The sequence below is a fragment of the Scatophagus argus genome, chromosome 4 (assembly GCF_020382885.2).
Source record: "Scatophagus argus isolate fScaArg1 chromosome 4, fScaArg1.pri, whole genome shotgun sequence".
In the NCBI taxonomy this organism is placed as follows: Eukaryota; Metazoa; Chordata; class Actinopteri; family Scatophagidae; genus Scatophagus; species Scatophagus argus.
In genome coordinates, this window is record NC_058496.1 from 12,360,001 (window position 1) to 12,377,254 (window position 17,254).

The window sequence follows — 17,254 nt, forward strand, 5'->3', positions numbered from 1 at the left end:
TTTTAATTATTGACACACTCATTGGCACTCAAATTACTATAGAAATCTGTTGGACCGTATGTGATGCTAATCTTTTTCAGAATTTTGAGGTCAGTGAATGTAGCACAGGGGGCCAGGAAACCCACTGACTATCCTTGGATAATGCAGGTCTATACAAACAGACTTGACTTGACATACCTGTCATTGATGCTCCAGTTGAGGCAGAGGTTGAGGGAGCTGAGGTTGCGACATTTCCTCACCACCTCCATCACTGTCTCATTGTTGAGCTCTGAGATGTGCCGCAGGTCCAGGACATTCAGGTTTCGTAGCTACGAGAGACAACACACAAAAAACATCTGAATGATTTAATCATGTCAATTTCACACAAACAGCTGAGCAGCACAGACAAGCTAATAACAATGCTGCCATTTAAATCCAGCCGAAATTACATGCAATCATCCATTTGTGTGGTCACAATTCTGCCGACGTGTTTTTAAATGCATTGTTCACAGCTTTTTTAATATTAAACGGAAAAAAGAAAACACCGAACAGAATTGTTGCTTTTCGTCTCCACTGGAGGGGCGTGTTGGTGTTTGATTGACAGCAACTGACACGCTGGCCAACTGTCAATTTAACTCAGTGGGGAACAGGAGGTAGTAACCGAGCAAACTTAAACTGTAGCCTATAGAGGCAGGCAGGTTGTTATTACTGGCACTGACGAGGATGAACCACACCGGCATCAAACCAGACCAAAGTGACATTTGCAGGAATGTTTCCATGTTGCTTAAAGTGCTGCATCTAAGCTACTAATTAAGAAGAAGAAGAAGAATCACTTTATTGGCAGCATATATATTTTTACATACACACACTGAATTTGTCTTCTGCATTTGACCCATCCTTAGTTGAACACACATGCAACACCCAGCAAATTACATGCAGTGAAACACACAGGAGCAGTGGGCAGCATTAAGCGCCCGGGGAGCATATTGGTGCCTTGCTCAAGGGCACATCAGCCGGCTAATGGAGGGGGAGCAATTTTTTTGCATTAATCACTCCACCACATCCAAATTTTTACCCCCCGTCCGGTGGGGGAATCGAACCGGTGACCCTCTGGCCACGGCTGCCCCCATTAACTATCTAGTCTGCAATCAGACATCAGCAATGCACTTCTGCCAGAGTGAATGTTTGTTTGGCAGCTCAAACTAAGGTGAAGGACATGCGTTCATGTACATAAGTTAGATAAGAAGGAGAATTAACCTGGAAACTTTGAGGTAATATGAGCTGTTGTGGCTGCTCGCTTAATGCAACGTCAACATCTATGCAGACGGACAACTAAAGGTGCTCCACTGAGTTAAAGCAAAAATTTGTCAGGTAGTTTTCTGTGCATCTGCTCATGAAGAAACCAGCAGTGGATGTGCTGGTCTGTAATGTGCATGTACGTCTGCTCATTACACGGGTGGTTTTGATATATTCTAATGGAATGTGCACTGAGTAAGCTTGTATACTGCCACAAATACTGAAAAGAAGAATAAAACCTAATAATGCAGGTAAATGATCCAAAATTGCTTACTGTTAGTGTTTATCATTCTGTGCCTGCATGCCTGGCGTGAGGGGTTATGAGCCAATACGAGTATTCACTTTCCCTCTTCCTTTCATCTCTCCGACTTTCAATAATCCCTCTTTCCGATCTGAATGCCTTATGGGGGAGGGGGGAATTTAATCCTCCCAGTCAAAATCTCGACTTCCTGACACTCTTAAAAACCTGCACTGACACACTGTTCAACAAGCATTCCTGCTAGCTGAAAATTACCAATGGCTTTTCAAGTCACAGCTCAGGTGTATTTTGTCTGATACATACTCAAAACTATTTAAGGAACAGGTGTGTACTCACACAAACACAAAGGATGAAAGATAATAGAGGTGTGATATTACGGCCAGTCGCCAGGGAGGCAGGGAGGTAAATGTCATGGCCAAGGCTAAAGAGAAAACAAGCTTACAGTTGGTGTTAAGATCACTGAGCACTACTGTCTGCTCCATAGGCATGACATATACCTACCAGCATGAAGACACATGGGGGTGGGGAGGATAAGGACCAAGGCACTCTGGGTGGAGTAAGCACACATGTAAACACTCTTCCCTGTCCCCACATAGTGAGAATGAAAACACACACCAACTGCAGATAAACACGGTGAGTGTGTGATGCTGCACTCCGCTGAAAGTAATAAAAAATGCTTTTAAGACCTTCTGTCTACCTGCTGCATGTAGCCTGTGGCTCCTTATTTGCCACTCCTCAAGAGGAAATTGGATACACACCTCTTGTCATAAAAGGTATGCTTAGGCATGAAATAAACATGAAACTGTGAAGATACGCTTAGATATACTCATGAAATAAACTCTAAATAGCTTGTGTGTGCAAAGATGGGTCAATAATGTTGCTAAACTGACATTATAAACAATTGAATCTAACGCAAGGGAAAACCCCTTAACCGTGTGGAGTATAACAGATGTCTGCATATGAGCAAGTGCTCACACACGTGAATGAGCACATATATACATGACACATACACACACGTACACACACAAACTGTCAGGTGCTCCTGTGGCCAGCAACGGATCGAAGTGTTAAATTATTCATACAGAATTAAGGCCTGATCTGTGCGTGTGTGTGTGTGTGTGTGTGGCATTACAGAGAAATTGCAAAAATTAAATCCGGGTGTAGGCTAAGTGACCACTGCAACTGATATTCACAGCAACAGACATCCACTTACACTGTCAAAAGAATTTCCATCAACAGCATACACACCCTTACACGTTTACACACACACACAATTATTTACATTCAGTATTTCTGGTTATTAAGCCTGGAATAAATTTAAAAGCCCCAACATCAAAAGTGGTATTTGTTCTCCAAATCTTCAAAACTGCTTATGTCTGCCGAATAGAATTTCTACTACAACCAATAGTAAGTGTTTCATTGATGTGGATAACCAATGAGAAATCAGGCCAACCAGTATGAGTTTTGATTGGCTGAGAGTGTAGCTAGGTTGAAGAAATCTTGAAAATTTAGCAGATGTCTGCATGAAAGGGAAGAGGCAGAGTCACGGCCGAGACTGTAACTTACTAATCCGTCTGTGCAAACCGCAGTGGGAAAATAAATTCCATAGTTTAGCAGACATCTGCCAAAAGAAAAATATCCTCCAAATCCCTGAAATGAAAAGTCACACAAAGAACAGCCTCTCAGTAATTAGTCACACCTCCAGAAGGTGACAGGCCACAGCGCCGGAGTTTGTTTTCTCATAGTTGACAGATTATCATAAATTGACTCACAGGTGAAAGGTTTTAATGCTTCCAATCTTATTTAATCATTTCCACTCATAAAATAGCCTATTTTCTGCTCATGTATTTCTATGATCCAACAATAAACCGGCACGAGAAGAAAGAAAAATAAATGGAGAGAAACGAGGAGGCGGAGCAGGAAAGGTTTAGACAGAAAGGAAGACAAAGAGTGATTCAGACAGCAAAGAGAGAGAAAAAGACTGAAACAGAGGGGGGGAAATGTAATAGAGTGAGGAGGGCAAGTGAGAGAGAATTTGAGCAGAGGATTTGGTGAGGGGGCTCCGTAGGTTTTTCTCCTCGTTGGATGAGGTCTGTAACCAGGCAGAGTTTGTGTCGTCTCCCGAGTTGGCAGCTACACCTGGATAATTATTCACTCTGTTCATAAAAACACTGAAACCTGCAGAATCCATCTGCTCTGAGGCCATCGGGTCGTCCCCAACCCCGTGAACACTCATTCATGGCTCCGAAATTAAGGCGCACACCGATTACATGAATACGCCAGCAAGTACGCACACACACACGTTCACATGCACCAAAACTGAGGTGGAGAGTAGGTATCATAACTTGAGCACTACATTTAGTTCAATGCTAAAGCTATTAACAGTAGTTACTTTTCAGAGATTTTTAATACAAAAAAGATGTGATAATAATTAACTTGAACATCTAAAATATTAAATATATTCACGTAAATGTATCAACAATAATGATCCAATATAATATACAAACAGGATTTTATTACCAGTACTTCTGTGCTTTTACTTAAAATTTTGGATGGTGTTGTGCTGTGTTGTATTGCTATTTTCACTTTATTAAATCATCAGGCACAACAACAGAATTGCTATTAATAGTATTTACAATTTTAGCAATAAAAGTGTTGTAATATATTTGCTGGTGAAGTCAATAATCAGAAAATAAAAGTTGTAAAATTTAAACTATTTAAGCATTCAGTTAACCTTTCCCAAAATGTTTTTTTTTATTTTTTTATGAGGTCTGAAAATCAACTAGAGCAGAAAATGAAACATTCAAATTAAGCTTCACGGAATCGCAAAATTGGATGTGAATCTCAGTCCAGATCAATTCAAATATAGAACACATAATGCCTTACACAAAGATAAGAGAAAAGCAATCACTGCGGATTTTACAAGAGCCCGATGAGCAAACAGTAGCCATCTGAGGAGTGGGTGTAGCACCGTGTTTCTGTCTTAAAGAGGTTGTTTAATTCAGTCCATGTGACCAGAGCGGATCTGCGAGCTCCAAGCAGCCTGGCTCCCACCTGCTACAGTTAGAAGCCTCTCTCAAACAGGAAAAGTAACAACCAAGGTCAGAGGTCAAAAACTCAAGACGCCACTTAAAATCAAAGAAAAATAACAGGCTGTTTCAAAGGTACATCATTTGTCAGCCAAGCACAGGCCGGTGTTCAGTGGTTAATTTGACACTTTACTACATTAGTGTATGTCACAGGGTGGTACACTCTGTGTGTGCGTGTACCTATGTACGTTCCACCAGAGCTACAGAGCTGTAACTACCTGTGCTATTACTTAATTTATTTACACAACGTCAAGAGTCATGATGCCAAGCAGGAAGTTGAGGACTGCTGGACCCCATGTAGAGGACATGATGTCATGGTTTGAACGCTGGCACAGAGTAGCATGAGTTCATGGTTGTTGCTGTCCATCAACTTCAGTGTCCAAAGCTGACTAGCAGCTAGATGACATTTAAAAAGCACAGACAGAGCGAGCATTGTTTTAGTCATAAATAGGAACATGTCGGATTTGGAAAATATGAGCTGCTATTTCATTGCTGTATAGTTCATTTATAACCACGTCGAGATTTAGTATGTGAATTCAGTCAATGAAAAAGGTCTTACTGTGGGAAATGCACAGACCACAAAAAAAAAAAAAAACCACACATGCATGTAGGCGCTGTCTGTGAAAAGGGGGGGGGGTCGCGGTTTAGCGAAACCAACAGCCACAACAGAAATTTTTAGCTTTACCAAGGTGAGCAGAAACAAGATTTAAAACCTCTAAACAATGCAAGCCGAAGTTTAGTCAGTCACTTTGAAGTAATATTCAAAGTCCTGAGCAAGAAGTCAAAGTCACGGGGTGTTGTTGAGGTGGCTTTGTGGCCCTGACACATTTTGCTCGGCTGTCCGCCTGTGTTGGAGACTGTGTGAGACGAGACGAGGCGGGGGCGAAAAAAGGTGAGACGAATGGCAGCAGTGTCACTAGGTGAACACAAGTGCGCACTCATGCATACACGCCTTTTTTTTTTTTCCATATCGGCGCATCCCAGACAGTTCAGTCAGACAGGAGAAAGCTGTGTCGAGACAATCCCTCTGCGGCAAGCCTAAATCACAAGCACACCCTCCACACACACACACACATATATTAACACATAGACGCCTGTGCAGACAGAGTGATATGAATATTTGAAAAAGGACCGAAGCAAAAAACAAAAAAAAATAAAAATAAAAATTGGAAAGGCCATGGGTATCACAAATACATTGTCTGCATCAGTCATGGACCAATGAGCTGATCCCTTTGTGTCTGTGTGTGTGTGTTTGTGTGTGTGTGTGTGCGTTGAACTTCTCTCTTTATCTGTCTTGTGCCCATCTACTGTCTATCACTTATTTTCCCTCTCCTAACCCCTTTTCCTCTCTCTTTCTCCCTTTCAGTCGCTAATCCTGCATGTGTTGGTGTTGATAACAAACTCAGTGGCGAGGAAAGGCTCAAGGAGATAGAGAGCGGTGGTTTCTCTTGGGCGCACTAAGCCAAATGACCACATACTTGCACACATACACAAGTATGGGCCGATGTGACAGCACCGGGTGACAGTCACAGCACAATGACACAGGTTGGACCAAAACTGAGACATGATATCCCCTCCTCCAGAGGTCGAAAACCTCTCTATCTCTGTCTGTCTCTGTTAAAAGTCTTAGAGCCAAATGAATTATTCTTCAATTACTCTTGCACATAGACAGACATCATCCTTAGGCTCTTCTCTGCTCATTATATTCATAAATCCGCCAATCTCCTCCATACAGCAGTGAAGAAAATTATTACTACAATTTTGACTCATTCTGCGACCCCCACAACCCCATTACCTTTCTTCCTCCAAATCAGCTCTGCTCCTTCGGTTCCCCTTTATCCTCTCTACCACCCCCCGAGACACAATACACATGTACAGCTGCACAATCACGCCCACATTTGTACACAGGAACGGGTACACATAGACAGGAACACACACACACACACACACACTTACTTCTCTGGTTTGTGCTGGGGGTTATCAGTTTGACACAGGGCACTGTGATTATGTATTTTCTGTGCTCCAGTCAGGGGGGAGGAGATAAGGGGCCAGCAGACTGCAGCAAAGCCAGACACCACTCATCCTACATGTTGAAGGAGAGGTGGAGTGGAGGGTGTGACGGTGACAGTGGGTGTCTCTTGACCTTCTGTGTTTCAACCACTCTGAAACCTCTTTACTTACCTTTTCCCATGACAACGCGGAATAAACGAGAAAATAAATATTACTTTATTTTCCTGATTTTTTTTTTCCATCTTTCATAGATTACAAGCCAAATTTGAGCTCTTGCGAGTGCACACTCCTCCGCTAAGCCGGCAGGATGGATAGAACATATGATTCTGGTTATGAAATTAAATAGCTTCCCTGTCATAAACCAGACTGTTTTATTAGCTCATAAACACACAGAGAATGAGGTATTGCCCACAGTCCAATTCTGCCAAATTTAGAGAGCATTTATCAAAACGTCCTAACTTTTTCTTGAGAAGAACAACAAAGCCACAGGACAGGCACGCCTGAGTTAATCTACAAGGTCCAAAATTAAGAACAGAAACATCCAAGTTCTGCACATCAGAGAGACGACACATAGCTATTACAGTCTCCAAATATACCTCTTTTCATCTCTGACACATTCTTCAACAGTCTCTCCATTTGTTATGTCTTTGGCCCCATCTACTTCTCCCGAGGGTGGGAAGTTTCACACACACACACACAAAAAGGCATTTTAAGGCCCGCAGTGTCTTAGGGCGGTGATAGGCTGATGTATGAGGAGGGGCATTGTGGGTAGGCATGACAAGGAAAGAGAAGCCATCAGTGGGACATCTAAGGCTTAGGGAATGAAGGCTCTCTGGCACCCGGAGCCGCTCTCAAACACTGGCTCTCTGATAGAGCCGACCTTGGACTTAATCACTACCAGAAGAAAAGAGCACCGCTTGACAGGAAGATGGAGAGACAGTGGGAAGGAGTGTGTGTGTGTGCGTTAGAAAGAGAGAAAGAGGGACAGACCAAAATAAAAAAATAAAAATAGCACAAGAGGAAAAGAGAGAAAAAGAGATACAAAAAGAGGGTGACAATGGCCAAATTCAGAAAGAGACTGGACAGAAATGGAGTACAAACAAGCAACAGCAATGTTCAAAGAAACGGACAATAACACTTCTTTTTTTTTTTTCAAAGTCGTGAGTCCTGAGAGGCAGAGGGAGAACGCAGGAAGTACTGAATGTTATCCACTTCTGAAATACACACAAATCCTTTTTCTCAAACACACACACACACACACTCCTCTGAAAAGCAGGGGTTACACTCAAGCTGACAGGAGTGAAACCTTCCACCTCTTTTAATAACACCCCACGCCTACACACACAAACAAACAAACATACACACACACACACTAAATCTATTGTGCCTCTACCTCTGCGGCTTGTCACTGGCTTGACTAAGGGCTGAACACTCTGAAACCAAATTAGGAGAATGATTAATCTCACACAGGTCCACAGAAAACCCATATAAATTTCCCAAATTAGTTGCTGAGGGAGAGCGCCAAATCACTGAAAGTTCTGGGACACCCACAAAGGCTCCATCCACAAGACGTTTCGTATCCATTACACAGCCTTGGGTTGTGACAAGCCTCATCAATAAAACTATCATTAATGTCAAGAGCTTAGAGCTTACTTTGAGCTTCAATCTCAAAACCGACCATAAATAAAAATGTACAGTTCATCCTTGGCACGGCAACAAAAAAAGACCACATCAGACACGTGTTTGCTCTTAAAATCATCACAGTTTTTGTTCTGACATTTGCCAGCGTGTGTAATGTTTGATTTCCAACCAGTAAGGAAAGTGTTAGAGAGCTTGTTTTTGATTAGCAGGCTCAGCAAGCAGAAGTCTTGATTTTGTCTTTTAGTCGCTAACAAGATGATGATTTGTCAAACAGTGCCTGGCTACAAATATTGAGTTGTGTTGCACATCACAGAGGAACTGCTCAGCTCTCGTACGACTGAAACACTGAAAAAACCATTAGAGGAGCATAAATGTCACAGCTTTGCAGTTACTCCACAGGCCATCTGCACTGAACTCAGCACCATGGGTGGTCTATTTCGACCACCAGCTCACTTGATTAAGAAAATACGATTTCAATTGATTTCCTCCATACCCTAATTTGTGAGGAGTCTGTATTAAAAAATATCAATCTGAGATGAGTGTGTCATATGAGAGAAGTTAATAAAAGTAATGGATTTTCTTCCCTTTTTGCCTGCTGATAGCAAGCGAGAAGGTTGGGAAGATTATCAGAGAGAGAGAGAGAGAGAGAAAGAGCAATCGAGGAAGAAAAGAAATGGGAGGGGAGTGTGTGATAATCGAACAAGAGAGGAGCACCGCAGTCCTGGAATCGCATGCAGGTCCACGGAGTCATCAGTAATGCAACGATTCTAAACGCGAGAATATGATTTTCAATCGACACTGAATGGGACCAAGTGGGAACGAACGAGAGGAGGAATCAACTGCTAAACGAGATAATTACTGTGAGAGATTATAGAGGGATGGAGGAGGGAAGAGGCAGCGAGACAGAGGGGCACACAGAGAAACAGAAAGAGATGACTCACAGGAACGATGGCTGAAGCAACAGACATAAAAAGAGATGCAATTTGACTCTAAATCTGTACAGACAGAATGAAAATGTTATTCTGAAACATTTCTGTCTCATCACAATTCATAAATTGTTATCAGTGCAGATGCTGGAAACCTCCTAACTGACTTTATAAGTGGTCCATTTGAGAATCTAATTTGAGAATCTGTTGACTATTATTTATTTACATAAACACACAACATATATACTTCTGACTCTTTAAACAGCAACTGATCTCACAGAATATTATAATGCAGTCCAGTACAACCGCTAACTTTCACCACAGTGCTAAACATGATTTAGCGGACACCTTTTTGTCAGGGTCAACAAGTTAAAAAGTTAAAATTATAGGCATCATAAAAGTAGATTTTACAGCAAAATTAGGTTGCTCAGGTGTGACTAATAAAACGGACACTGTGAGTATTGCATTTTTCATTCTCTGACACAACTGACTCTTTTTGACCTCTCTAGATCTATACAAATGCACGTAGTAGCATCATTTCTGCTGTATTTTGTGTGTGTGCATGTGTGTGTTACAGTTTTCTTATCAACTTGGAATTCAAGATGAAAAATGTGCTTCTGTCACGTAACATCAAAAAGAAATGGATGCGAAGAAAATAAATAAACAAAAGCTTCTTTTAAGTTGAGACAAACTCGCAGCTTTAAAAGAAATATAAATATTATCAGAATGATGAACTTGCTCATTTAAACTTCGAAGAACTTCACCTTGGTTAATACTGTAATAAATAATAATGAGGTGTGCTAGACTGTGTGGGTGTGTAGGCGGATGTGTACGCGTCCACCTCCAGGTATGCTAATGCTGTTATGACTGGCTGGCTTCATTACTGTCTGTCTGCAACACACTGGCCAAGGTCAGTGGAGGCTGCAGAGATGATAGGGGGCCAAAACCATGAGCACAAATTAATCTGCTGTTTAATCTAATAATGCCGCGTGGCATCGGGTGTCTCAGTCCTATTAACACAACTGTAATTGCATTTGAGGAGGAATGGACGCACGCAGCCCACAAGGGTACGTTCACTCTTGTGTGTGCACCTAAGTACATCAAACACAAATCGAATTGCATTACTCAAACACACATGGTTGAGAAGATAACACACACACACACACACACACACACATTCTAGATGGACTTTATGGTGGGAAAAGGAAATAAATGAGAACAAAAACAAGGTGCAGCATGTCCTAGTAAATTCAGTGCAAGCAATCACCGTGTGAGTGCATGTGTGTCCATGTTTATATGGCATGGCACATCTTAAACCACAGAGCACTGCTCATTAGCATGGTAATATCCAAACAGCAGGGTGTAGTCAGAACAGCAGCATATTATTAGGATTCATCTCATTAGGCTTTCATGAGATTTAAAAGTTAACAGGAAATAACTTCAAAACTAAGTCTTAGATAAAACACACAGCGAGGTCCTGAGTTTACTCTGCAAAAGTTAATTTTGCCCCCCTGGAGAAAATGCACTGCCTGCAGCAATATGGAAAGCTGGCCAATGGTAACAGGATTAGGCAAAAAAAAAACAAAAAAACCCTTAGTCACACTAAAACCTCTGTTGACATTTACTGATACAGGTAATTATTTCAAACAAGTGTAACTGTTGACTGCAATTAACTTTCTTTTAACTGTTCTGCAGGAACTATGGTATCTTCACTTTTATCGTGGGTAAACACACAACTCGAGTTCTTACAATAGGTCACAACAAGGGAGGCCATTATAATGCAAGTCAAAAAAAGACTTTGTGGGGTACTTACCGCAGTAAGATGGATGACTCCCTGAGAGGTCACCGGGCATCCCATGAAGCCAACAAACTGCAGCTCGGGACAATGCTCTGCAACCGCTCGCACGGACCGATCGGTGACCTGGAGAGCAGAAACGCATTTAAATTAGTACCCCAGGAAAGAAACCTCTTCATACATATACCCGAAAAGGTGGCAACCATTATTCTCACACTCTTCATGACACAAAATTTATTTCATTCATTCACTACGCGTGGCTGACGATGTTTCAGTCAGTCCCATTTCCAGGATCAACAGGGTGAAAAGTCGTCTGACAGATTCTCACTTCTTTGTTGGACAGTTTGCTGCCAGTAATTTTAGCTATGTTGAGGGTATTTTTCAAAGCGAAGTGTGTGAAGACAGGTGGTGTTGTTTGACGAACAGCAGAGAGAAGGAGTGAGAGAAGGAGGATCACAACAGGAGAGGAGCAGCAGGAGGAGGACAGCGTACAAGCTCAACAGCTAAAAGAGCATGTCTGGCAAGCGGCAGAGACGTCGCTTTATGATGGATGGTCCGCTCCCCATCGTTCACCCGGCCTTCCCACAGCTCATAATGGATCAGACATCAATAGGGAAGCAGAAAATTTCCACCAGCTTCCACTGTAGTCATCAATACAAGTATTGATAGCTACTCCACCCCACTCCTCACACTCAACACCGCAACAATACGTGGGAGATTGTTTGTCCTCTCTGTAGGCTTCCTCAGTGCTGCCTCAGAGTCTTTATCAGCCACAAAGGCAAAGTAAGATGTGAAGAACAGAGCGAAAGAAGAGAGAGAGACAGAATTGACTCTATGCTGTGATTTACTGGGAAAACAAAGAAAAACAAACATCAAAGAACATTAGAGAGCAGAAATCGCTTTTTCTAGGCATAGCTGTCAAAACCTTCGATGTTCCTCTTTGAAATTCCCAAAAAGCATCTCCAACAGAAAAGTACAATCTGAATGTATGCAAAAGCACATCAACTAGTGATGGATGCATAGAAACACAAACTATTGCTTATCAACTTAAGGATGTACTTTTAAAAAAAAAAAAAAAAAAAAAAAAAAGTCTGTCAGAGTGCACTGAGACTGAAATCTAAATCTGACATGTTTTCTAAGCTAAACGAAAAGTTTGCCTGAATTTTAATGTTTAATATGAAATACTGAGAGGAGGGAAATTTGGAAGAAACACTCAGGATGACTAGAGCTGAGAAGATTGCAAAAGGGACACACTGCGGGCAGGGACTACTTTACATCAACACTGTCAGTGCACCAGATTTTCTACTACAATTAAGTAGAAACTGTGCCGACACAGGGATATGAAATAACATTTTATATGAAAATAATTGTATTTATTGCATGTATCGCACTTTACATGTTAATTCAATGAATAAATGGTTGACCACATGGGAAGACCAATCTCTTACTACATCTGAATTACATATTCAACAAATAAAAGGTACTTACTAATATTTGACCTTTTTTGTAAGAAAAATCTAAAAACATCTATATATAAAATGTAACAAGTTACATAAATAACACTTTCAACTATAGTTGCAAACAAAATAGCAAAATGTCTGAGTCTGGGGTTTGTTTTGGGCACTTGACAGCACTTTTGTGGCTCTCCCCATACTGTTGGACATGACTCATTTGTCAGTTGTCTTTTTGTGCTGGTTTATGGTTTAAACTATTAGTGAGGTGACTGCTACATTTCTTGACCTCAGCTGTATTTTGCTGCTTGGGGGGAAATAAGAATTGTTTTTCTGCCGTCACATTTTTGTATCATCAAATCACACATCCCATCAGATTAGTAAAAATCAAACAAAACAGAACAGCAACGGAAAAAGTCTGTACACAAATCGGCATCAGTCACAGTCAGTCGTGCAGGTTTTCACTCAGTGCCTCTGCCTGACACACTGTTTGAAAACCTTTGATTCAAGTGACCAGTGATCACACAGCCACAAAAACAGAGCCTTATGCTCAGCCAGGGCTCATAAACACATATGATGCCCTATGCTGTACTAGCAATCAAACTACTGCTGGTTAGTCTTGCCCACTTGTCATTGTCTCGATGTTACACACCCTTATGACTACCACCCTCTGTCACCTTAATGTTGCCTCTCCCTCTGTCTCACTGCCATCGTCCCCCCTTGCAGGTCTACCTTAAATGTTACCGAGTTCAGGCAGTGGAAGATGGAAAACGCAGAGAGACAGCAAGGGGAAAGAGAAGTCACACGAAGAAAGAACAGAGTGTCAATTTATCTTTCACCGAGGCACATATATACAGTACATCTTATCGAGGTAAAACCTCTTATAACTCTAGTGAAGCTCAAAGGTTTCTCACCTTATCAGAAAGGAACCGAGGAGCTTGTAAAGTGCAAAATGATTCATAAAAGAATGTGACTGCAAAGGATTTCCAGTCAGTAGAAATAGGTTTCATGGTATAATTTAGCAGTGAACAAGGCTGTTGACAAGGAGCTCTGTAAACAGTTCTATCCCTACCATACTGTACCGTATTAGGTTATTATTCTGCCTCTGAAAACTAAAACTTTAAATCAAAGTCACTGATGCTTGTCGCTATGAATGACAATTTGGGTCAGTCACTTTGGTCCAGGCTGAAATACTGAATCTTAATCTTAAACAGTTTGATGGATTCCCATAACATAACATTTTGCACAGATATTCATGGTCTCTAGAGGATAAATCTTGCTGATTTTAGCGATCACCTGACTCTTCTTCTCTCGCACCACCAGCAGCTCAAACTCATATATTTAATTCGATATCTAAACATCTGATGGACAGATTGGCATGAACTTTCATTCAGACATTCCTGGTTCCCAAACAAGAAGAATGAGAGAAATGTTTTAACAGCTATTTGAAGGATCTATGAAACTTAGTACACATATTTGTGTTCTCATTGGGATGAATTTGAATTACTTAGACCACCCTCTCACTTTACATGCAGTGTGTGCACTCCCAAAATCAGCTTAACATTTTATTTTGTTCTTTTTTGTACTTTGGTTTATGACCAAATACCAATGAAATTAATGAGGATTCCCATCAGCCTTAGTTATACTTGATGTTTTGTGCTAATTAGCAAATGCAATTTGCTAGTCTGTTGTAAATTCAGCAATAATCAATGAGAATCAGGCAAACATCAAACAAGAAACATTTATTTATTAAAAGACCAATGGCAGAAGGGACAAATGAATGTTTGATTCTGTTGTTCCTGCATTTTGGCAGATTATATCTGCAGCCAGACGGAAGCAACTTGAACTCTTTGGGTGGCCATGATCAGCCAGGAATGACTGGGCCTCCTTCAATGTCATGACTTTGCACAGATGAATGAGGTCGTTCAAGGACGTGTCTGCAGTCTATTTCTATTTTTGAGGGTAAGTGATCCATACCAGTAGGCAAAGGGAAATGTTGTTCAATAAAGAGGAATAAAAAAATCATTCAAGTACTATCAACATCAAAACTTTGAAGCTTATGACAGAAGTGCATGCGCAGCTGTGCTTTTCCACACACATCATCTACATGAATATTTGAAACTTTAGGCCTGTTAGCATGCTAACATTAGCATTTGGCTCAAACCACAGCTGTGCCCAACTGTAGCCTCATAGCTGCTGGTGTGGTTGCAGACTCATAATCTTGTTGGCAGCCGTGGACTAGAGGTTGGAGAAGCGGATTGTGATTGGAGGGTCGCCAGTTCGATTCCCCCGCCAGACAGGCAGAAAAATTTGGGTGTGGTGGAGTGATTAATGAGAAAAATTAATAACTCCACCGCCACCCCCCAATGAGCTGGCTGATGTGCCCTTGAGCAAGGCACTTAACCTCCAATTTGCTCCCCAGGCGCCTGACAGTGGCAGCCTACTGCTCCTGTGTGTTTCACTGCATGTAATTTGCTGGGTGTTGCATGTGTGTTCAACTAAGGATGTGTTAAATGCAGAGGACAAATTCAGTGTGTGTATGTAAAAATATATATGCTGCCAATAAAGCTGATTCTGATTCTTCTGATTCTTGTTAGAATATCAGCTTCTGGAGGTATATTGTCTTGCATTACAGTGAAGCTCACAAATGCACAGGAGGATTTTCCAGAGTTTAAGTTACTATCCCATTCATTATGACAACGTTTTTTTTTTCTTATGTCTGAAATACGAAGAGCTCCATTCCAAATCCCTTTAAAAAAATGGGATCTTTTAACAGATGAGGTGTGTGAGATTTGTACAAATCAAATGATAAACCTTGTGACATTAAGGGTATATCTGACTGCCCTAACTGACAGCAACCTTCAGCCTTACAGCTTGTTCATTATAATCAGATTTAAATATCTGCTGAGTGTTGAGGTGCAGAGTCAGCTAAAATGGGATGATGTGGAGAAAATTCCAGGTTAGGGAGTTGCATATAGTTGGACCACATCCCGCCTCCCTCCAGAATCTGTATTTTAAGCCTTTTACAAAAAGGAATAAAACTTATCACCCAAAGCAGAACTGTTCATCCTTGACACAGTTGTGCGTACAAGCTGTTGCAGCTCACTGTTCTTGCTAGCTTTGTACAGAACAGTTTTTCAGGCAATCAATAACTGGATGCACCTTAAAATTCTACACCTCCGGTCTGGACCCACCACACCACCCATCAACACTCGCTGCAGTCAGAAAAGATTAACTGAAGGTGAGTCAGCGCTCCCAGTCTGAGACACTGATGCATATGGAACCTGATCTGCAGGGCCAGGTGGAGGGGGGGGGCAAAGTTGTCTTTTGGAGTATGAAACTTGGGGGTGGGGGCTCCAAAAGGACTGGGCTGAGCTGAGCAGCTGGCAGGTGATGTGAGCTGGCCAGAGCTCCCCCAACATGGCCTCTGCCAAAAAACCATCAAGGAAAACATTTTCAGGTTGACTACCAGCAGAATCAAAAAGCTACACACCGCCGTGATCCTTAAATCAGAACCGCCTGCAAGAGAGGCACACGAATCACCTCCAGACTGTCTTTCATACCAATGTTTGTGCTGAAAGAGTGTGTACAGTTGTGCATGAGTGTGAGTGTATACACTTGTGTTTGAAGGCAAAAGAGACAAAAAGAAACAGAGCAGGTTACACATCTCGTACAGTGACTCTCAGCAGGTGAGAGGGGAGACAGAGGAGAAAAAACATAAATCCCACCAGAGCAGAACAGGCCAGGAGGGCATGTACCGTATCAGATTAAGTCCATGTATGTGTGTGTGAGTAAGACCATATGGGTTTGTAGCTAAGATTTGTCTCCAACCCAAAAACCCATCCCAAATTTCTATTTGCCCCCCACCCCAGTTGTCAACCTTTCATGGACTTTGATTTAAAAACACAAAAAGAGCCATGGCAGAGCTTTGGAGAAGAAGTGGCTAGCCAAGAGAGGCCTTAAAGCCTTTTAGGAGGGATCTGGTTTAATGGTCTCTGGGTTAAGGGGGTAAGGAAAGCAGGGGGAAAATAGTGGGCCGGAATGGTGGAAATGCTGCAGTCATAAAGATAGCCTTTGTGTGTGAGTGTGTGTGTTTTAAAGCGCTGGAAGGTAATTGTTGAGAGTGCTGTGGTAGCAAAAAGAGGTAATGCTGTATGTGAGTGTGTGGTTTTTGTCTGGCCGTCTGTTCTTAGAAAACGCTGGGGCAGCACCCAGGGGCCACTTCTCATCCAATAACGGCATTTAAGCTTGTCAATATCGTCTATCATACGACTCGTTTGACTCCATCAAACGCACCGGCAAAACAGATGTAAATAGAAAAAGACCCAGAGCAGACTGCCGTTCATCTCTTTCATCCTTCATTTTATCCCTCCCACCAAAGTCTCACATCCCTCCTTCATTTAAATCTGGCCAGGGCTCTCCAACAAAAACAACACAGCAAGAATGTCCCCTCCCTCGCATCATTAATTGTGTTCTTTCTTTTTTTCCTGTTATTTCCTCCCCCTTTGAGCTTATTTTACCCTCACACAAACACACACAGGTGAACTCGGTGTCATCGGGGAGAGAGAAGGCACAGAGTGTGTGGAGGGCAGGAACACTGTCATTTGTCTGTGTTTGAAAGTCTAATGACCCCCCCCCCAAAAAAAAAAAACCCAAAAAAACAAACAGGAAAACACAACTTAGCCTATGAAACTTACATTTTAGCAGCAACATTTTGTCACTCAAAGAAAGAGCAGGCAGAGTTGCAGCGCTTCAGAAACTTACAAAAAGTAAGTAAGTAAGAAATTCTGATTTGCTGTTAGAAATAA

The 17,254-nt window shown here is 41.7% G+C and overlaps 1 protein-coding gene across 2 annotated transcripts in view; it reads right to left on the bottom strand.

Moving 5' to 3' along the window:
• The window catches only part of fbxl17 (F-box and leucine-rich repeat protein 17), a 200,032-nt gene that overhangs the window by 122,281 nt on the left and 60,497 nt on the right, over positions 1 to 17,254 (bottom strand). For both annotated transcript variants that reach the window (XM_046387748.1, XM_046387749.1), the window contains exons 7-8: positions 11,014 to 11,121; positions 178 to 308 (exon numbers count right to left, since the gene is read on the bottom strand). In XM_046387748.1, coding sequence (XP_046243704.1) covers positions 178 to 308; positions 11,014 to 11,121 — 239 coding nt within the window. The remainder of the gene's footprint in view (positions 1 to 177; positions 309 to 11,013; positions 11,122 to 17,254) is intronic.